General features: G+C 39.7%; 1 protein-coding gene across 1 annotated transcript; it reads right to left on the bottom strand.

Moving 5' to 3' along the window:
* Window positions 1–400: 400 nt before the first annotated feature.
* Window positions 401–1,250, bottom strand: LOC149266779 (uncharacterized). Its single transcript, XM_089397436.1, has one exon. It carries the CDS (start codon window positions 1,096–1,098, stop codon window positions 709–711), a length of 390 nt encoding a protein of 129 aa, XP_089253562.1. The 5' UTR covers window positions 1,099–1,250; the 3' UTR covers window positions 401–708.
* Between the last annotated feature and the right edge of the window lie 6,315 nt (window positions 1,251–7,565).

The raw sequence follows: 7,565 nt of genomic DNA, 5'->3' as shown, positions 1-7,565 counted from the left end.
CCTACATAAATCTCTAATTACATAAGGAACTACATTTGCAATTTTTATGGTAGCGATATGCCCATCTGTTATTTGTTATGGTTCCAATGGATGCGCCTATCTTTGGAATTCAATGTTTGCATTTTTTTCTCATTCAGATGGACACGACCTTTTAATTAACATATAGCCCATCTTTGTTCATTTATACCTTATTGAATTTCACATTAACCATTAATTTACAGAGAAAATCTTCACACCGTAAAGATTTTACACAACACATTGACACAACAAAATCATTGACACAAGAAGGTAAAGAAAGTTTCAACGGCTACGATGCACTAGTTTATGTGACTGTTCCTCATTCAAACTGAGAACAAAACCCTAAATCATAATCATGCAGAACCAAGCTTGAAGCTGAAGGAAATAAAGAATAATTAGTATATATTAAAAAAGTGTATCATATCCAGAAATTATACAATAACAAATGCCCAACGAATATGGGGTTTTTTACACTCTCTGGTGCCTATAAAAGAATATGAAACAGAAAAAAGAATATCCCACTCAAAAAATAAACAGCAGAAGCCGTAGCTCGAAATGACATGAATGAATCCCATGACCATAAATCTGTAACTAATCCACCACACTTCATTTCCTCCTTGAACAATATTGAATGGCTGTTTCACATCGTTATAACAATGGGGATGGAGATGATAACGCATGAAGGAAGGCTTAACGAAGGAATGCAGCTCCTCCAACCAAGGTGGTCCCAAAGACTGCCATCTTCCCTAAACTGGTGGTAGAGACAGCCCCGGTGCTAGGGTTCGGTGGGGAAGCGGTGTCTGGGCCTTGAGCCGAAGGGCCAGAAGCTAGAGTTTGAACTGTGGGAGAGGAGGATGAGCTTGGTGGGGTGGCCACTTTGGAAGGAGCGAAAGCGGGAGAAGAAACAATTGGGGAAGTCGCAGGAGGAGGCGAAGCCGGTGATGGCGCTGCTGGAGATTGAACTGGCGACGCGTTGGGAGCTATTGCAATGGGCGACGGTGCTGGTGCCCGTGCGGGAGAGGCTAAGCTCACCAATCCCAGAACGAAAACGAAGCAGAGAAGTGTATTGAATCCAGCCATATTATGTAGAAATAGCAGTTCTGAAAAGGATACTAGTACAAATTTGTGTCACCGAAAGTGTATAGAGTCGATCTTTTCGCTTCCACGGAAATGAAGTATGTCAAAGTGTATAGAGTCGATCTTTTCGCTTCCACGGAAATGAAGTATGTCAAAGTAGATAACTGAGTGAGAATGGTTGTGAAGGACGGGGGAGAGGATGATATATAGGTGTTGTGGCGAGGTCGGCTTCCGGGAATTAGGGATTCGTTTTTGACACGCTATTTCATGTAATGAGAGGAGGGCCACTTCAAACCTGTTCATTTCGGTGAAGCAACGCCGACCATTTCCTCCGTTAGTCTTTGGATGCCGTTTTCTCCGCGTCCTTGCTGAACAGCCCCTTTAGTTGTTGGAACTTGGCACCGACCATTTCATCTGAGTGTACAGCTATACACTAGGGGGGTACATTACCAAGTGATCCGTTCCACTACGTCTTCATTGAAAGTGACGTGAGACTTTTTCCCAAAGCAACCGTGTTATAATAGACGATCGATTAACGGCTATGGCGAGAATGTTTCTTGCTCGACAGAATACTGATGCACATGCGGAAGGGCATAGTCGTAGTGATGAGGTGTCAACATCCAGGTAGCTTTCCTTTAAACTCATCGCCATAAGTATCCACAGGTTTAAAGCTCCACCGGCATGAATGATCATGGAATACGTTTAAACTCCTCCGGTATTAATGGTGTTAGATTTTTTCTGCTCGAATGGGGAATTTTATTTATTTAATAATTTTTTAATAAAAATTTTCTAACAAAGTTGTTTTTCTTTAAATAGTGGGAAAAGTTATTATAATTGAATGGGATAGTGTCAGGCCAGGGTAACTCCAGAATGAACAGAAGAAAACTGATCTGTTATTTCATTAGAGTACTATTGTTTATATACAAAAAAGGAGATGGAACAGTTCATCTTCTTGATGACTGTTCACATTCCAGTTCACCCATCCGTTGAGGATTAGGTGTCAACATTCCCCCCCTTAATCTGAAGGGATGTTGGTGAGTCCAAGCATCGTTCTGAATCTTTCAAGCTTTTCTCTTCCAAGCACTTTGGTGAAGATGTTTGCAATTTTCTCATTTGTGGAACAATGACGGAGATGGATTGTTTTGGCCTCAACATGATGTCGGATCATATGATATTTAGTATTGATGTGCTTAGTACGATCATGGAAATTTGGGTTCTTGGCCAACTTTATTGCAGAGGTGTTATCAATCATGAGTGGAGTTGATTGTACTTGTTTTACCTGCAAATCTTCAAGAATTTTCCTGAGCCACACAATTTATTTCGTTGCTTCAGCTGCTGCCACGTATTCTGCTTCTGTTGTGGAATCTGCTGGAACTAATTGTTTGCGTGATCTCCAGGAGACAGCTCCTGATCCAAGACTCATAGCATATCCTGAAGTAGATACTCTAGTTTCTTTGTCTCCATCGAAGTCTGAATCAGAGTATCCAATCAAGTTGAAGTCGTCCACCTGTGTATACTTGATTCCAACGTTTTGAGTTCCCTTCAAGTACCTTAGAACTCTTTTTGCAGCAGACCAGTGTCCCTCACAAGGCTTTTGCATAAACCTGGAGAGGATTCCAACAGCAAATGAAATATCTGGTCTGGTAGTAGTGAGGTAGATGAGACTTCCTACAAGCTGTCTATACTTTGTTGCATCCTCAAATTCCTTTCCTTCAATAGATGTGATCTTCAAGTTTTGTTCCATTGGAGTAGAAAGAGGATTGCACTCTGTCATGCCAAATCTGTTTAACAAGTCTCCAATGTATTTCTTTTGTGAAAGAAATATGGATTTTGGATGTTGGGTTACTTCAATGCCAAGATAGTAATGAACATAGCCCAAATCAGTCATTTCAAAACTTTTTCCTAATTCTTTCTTTATGGATGCAATATAGCTTTCATTGTTCCCTGTCATTAAAAGATCATCTACATATACCACAAGATATACAACTGTTTTGCCAACTTTCTTGACAAATAAAGTTGCATCATCAAGATCAAAATGTTTGAAGTTGAGTTTCAGAAGATGCTCAATTAGTTTTTCATACCAGGCTCGTGGTGCTTGTTTGAGGCCATACAAGGACTTCACAAGTTTGCATACGTTGTGTTCATGTCCTTTCATAGCAAATCCTTCAGGCTGGGACATAAAAACATTCTCTTTTAGATCTCCATTCAAGAATGCAGTTTTTACATCCATTTGATGGACTTTCCAACCGTTCTGAGCAGCTAGTGTAAAGAGTGTCTGGATGGTGGCCCATTTTGCTGTGGGGGAAAAATTTTCCTCATAGTTGACCCCTTCCTTCTGTGTAAAACCTTTTGCCACAAGCCTAGCTTTGTGCTTGTCAAGTGAGCCATCAGCTTTGTACTTGTTCTTGTAGACCCACTTGCAGCCAATTGGTTTGGTTCCAAATGGAGGATCAACCAACTTCCAAGTGCCATTCTTTATGAGGGCATCATACTCCTTCTGCATCGCTTCTTTCCATTCATCATGAGAAGCAGCTTCTTTGAAGGAAGTTGGTTCAAAATCTGTAGACAAGTTCAATTCACAATCATAAGTAACATCCATATCAACTGGTGAATTAGAGTTATCTACATCACCTCCATCTTGTCGGTTTGTATTTCTGGTTCCTGTTTTTCCAATTTCATCAGGATGAACACTTTCAAGTGTCTTTGTTAGCCACTTTGGGGGACCTTTCTGAGATGGTCCAGGCTGCTCTGTTGATTGAGTTGGGACTGAATCAAGATTGAGTCTCCCAATTCTATCAATTACATCACTTAAAGGATCATCTGGTGTTGGAGTTTCATGCACGGGAGATTGTTCTTCAGAAGAAGATTCCACATGTTAATCTAGTATAGGAATCCCCCCTTCAAGATGTGGAATCTGATTATCAAACTCTTGAAATGATTTTGTTTTTGTGAATCTATCCAAGCGATCAAGTTGCCGCTCAACAACACTGTCAGATTTGGATGATTCAAGAAAAATGACATCTCTAGATACAACAAACTTTTTATTTACTTCATCATAGAGACGGTATGCTTTAGAGGTGTTTGAATACCCCAGGAAGATACACTTACGACTTCTAGCACCAAGTTTGTTTCTATGTACCTTTGGTATTAAAGCATAACAGGTGGAACCAAAAATCCTGAGATGTTTTACCGAAGGAACATTTCCATACCACAATTCATAAGGAGTCTTGTTTCTTATAGCAGTAGATGTACATCTATTCTTTATATATGCAGCACATAGAACAGCATCAACCCAAAACATTATCTTTACATTTTTGAAGAAAAGCATGGATCGTACCATATTCAAGATTGTTCTATTCATTCTTTCTGCTACACCATTCTGTTGGGGATTATAAGGTACAGTTGTTTGATGTTTGATCCCATGTTGGCGAAGATAGTTTTCAAATTCATTTGATGTATATTCTTTTCCATTATCAGTGCGAATAGACCCAATATGAGATTGTGCATCATTTTCAATCCACTTATGAAAATTCTTGAATGTTTGAAAAGCATCAGATTTGTTCTTCAATAAATAAACCCAACACATTCTGGTGTAATCATCAATAAATGTCATGATATATTTATTTCCATTTGTAGAAGAAACAGGCATTGGACCACATAAATCTGAATGAATGATTTCAAGCTTCCTATGTGCTCTTGAATGTGAATCATGAAAAGACTGTTTGCTATGCTTTCCTAGAATGCAAGCATCACATTGCTTATGTTTTCTAGGAATGGTAGGCAAACCAGCAACACCATTTTTCTTCAACAAGCGGAGACTATCATAGTTTAAATGTCCAAATCTAGCATGCCATAATAAACTTGACGGAAGTGTACCTTCTTCATGATGAGAAATATATGAGAAATGTTGTGCATGAGCAGAAGTTCCTTGCAGTTTAAGAAGTCTTTCTTCTTCTATACCCCTCATGACAAGTGAGTGGTCAGATGCCTTTCTTACCTCAAGCTTGCCATCAAACATATGAATGGAGTGACCTTGCTGGCGGATGTGGACCAGGGACAACAAGTTTCTCTTGAGCTGTGGGAGATATAGAACATGATCCAGAAGAAAGTCTGGAAGACCAGGCAGTTTAAGCCTGATTGTGCCAAGCCCTGATGGCTTGATTTTTTACTGATCTGCAAAGTATACTGCTCCATCAACATTGTCAGTGAAATATTCAAAAAAATCTTTCCTATGAGTCATATGACAGGTTGCTCCTGAATCAAGCAACCAATCATTTTTCGAATAAGCAAGTGAAGCATTAAACAAATCTTCATTTACTCCAATGTTACATTGTGCCTCAATATAGTGAGCGGATTCAGGTGCTTTACCTTTGTCTGTGTCATCAGTTTTACCTTTCTGCTGATTTCTTCTCTGCTCAATTTTGTCCCATGGTAGCTTGCATGTAGAAGCATCATGTGATCCATTTCGTTTGCAGCGAATGCAATGCAGATCTGCTTTTTCTGCTTGAGAATGTCTGCCCCCCCTGCCTCTGAAGTATCTTCCTCTTCCTCTTCGTCCACCTCTTCCTCCTGTAGAATCTTGAGCAGGATGCTTTTCTTTATGAGCAAGGCAAACGGTCTCTTCAGAAGATTCAGGGACTGTCTTCTTTCCAAAGGCTTTCTCTCTTTCAGCAAACTTTTTCACAAGAGAGCCAAAGGTTATATCTTTAAGATTTCCATTTGCTTGTAATGACTCAAGATAATTGGAGTAGGTAGGATAGAGTGCTTTGAGAAAGGCAATAAGAGAGATATCCAACTCAACCTTAGTGGATTTAATATCATGCATTATAGACTTTATTTCAGATGCAAGAGCAAGAGGATCATTATTTTTCAGTTCAAGAGTGAAGATTTTAATCATGAGCTGAACAACTTCAAGTGCAGAATGTGTATCATAGAGTTCTTTCAGCTTTTGTAAAGCTTCAAAGGCAGTGGAATAGGATGAAATATGACGACTTACTTCTTCATTTACAGATGCTACGATCAATGCATAGGCTTTGCTGTTCTTGTTTTCCCAAATGACAAGTTCTTTATCTGATGTAGGCTGCACAGGGTCTTTGTCTTCTTCTCCGACACACACTCCTTTCCACAACTCATTGTAGATGAGGGTGTGTTTTACCATCCGAGACCATTCAGAGTAGTTCTCCTTGCCAGTGAGAACTATTCCGACCATAGAAATGATTGAATGCATTCTGTAAAAAAATACTTCTGCTGATAAAAAAAAATATTTCTGCTGATATACAGTGAAATTGCACTCAAAAGATTTCTGTGGGAAATAACTTTGGTTGTTTAAAAATAATCAGTCATTTACCGCGAGCTCTACAAAGTTGGAGCAGCAACGGTATTAACCGCGAGCTCTACAAAGTTGGAGCAGCAACAGTGTTACAATTTCAAAATTCACTGAAAAGACTAAAAAATCACCATAAATCCCTTTGATTCTTTGCCACGCCTGTGCTGCCCTAACGCTCTATCACCTAACATTCTCACTTAACGCATCAGTATCTTAACATATCTGCATTAATGCATCTATTGTTTTCTCATCCGAATAGACCGTTGTCAAGATGCTTTCACCTATGTCGGCTTGAAACGTTTGCCTGGCCTGTCCATAACGCCATGCCTGAAATTCCTCTTGGAGATTTTTTGTCGGCATTTGAGTCTGGAACTGGAAGAGGCCCCGCGGGGTTTTGAACAATCGACCTAGAGCCGAAGTACCGCCTGCGGCGGCTCCTGTTTCCAGCCAGCCCTCGAAATCAAAGCAGAGTAACCCTCTTCTATTAGTCCAAGTTGCTCCAACAATCCTCATCGACTATGGCGAATGGGTTTCTCTGAGGGTCCAGGTAAACAACACCAATAGAAGACGTAAAGACTACGCGTTTCACCTCCATTTCTGCGCAAGCCTCCATCACATTCTTCGTTCCTTTCGCCGCTGGCTCTATTACAACCGTACGTGATGGATGTAATTATGCAATATGCTATTTTCTGCTTCTTGTGCATCATCAAGTTCTGTCAATGTTTAATCGTAGTGCTTATCTTCTGCCAATGCATTTGTGTGTAAACTGCATAAGTTGTGCTATCTTTTCTCCATTGTGCTTCCTAAAACTGTAAAGACGACAGAGGATGATGTGTTCTCATCGAGGATTGGTATTCCTGAAACATTGAATTATGTAGTTTCATTTCCAAAGGAAGAAGAGAAATTGTCTTCTCTTGAGTATTTCTTTTCTCAAATGCTATGCCCGATTCAATGGTCCAAACCGAGTTTTCATAGATTACTCTGGGGATGTGTGAGAAGATTTTGTTGTAAACAGCTTATTAAAAAAAAGTCATATGTCTTTTGTTGTAAACATCTATTAAAAAAAAGGTCGTCGGATTTGAAATTTCAGAAGTCCGGGGTGAAACTGCTATTCACACCTAATCCGAAGGATTTTTAAGTATTC

This window comes from Pinus tabuliformis, chromosome 6 (genome assembly GCF_031772625.1).
Source record: "Pinus tabuliformis cultivar Carrire ecotype Pingquan chromosome 6, CPIR1, whole genome shotgun sequence".
In the NCBI taxonomy this organism is placed as follows: domain Eukaryota; kingdom Viridiplantae; phylum Streptophyta; class Pinopsida; order Pinales; family Pinaceae; genus Pinus; species Pinus tabuliformis.
The sequence above is the reverse complement of the archived record's forward strand: the minus strand, read 5'-3'. Positions and strand labels throughout refer to the sequence as shown.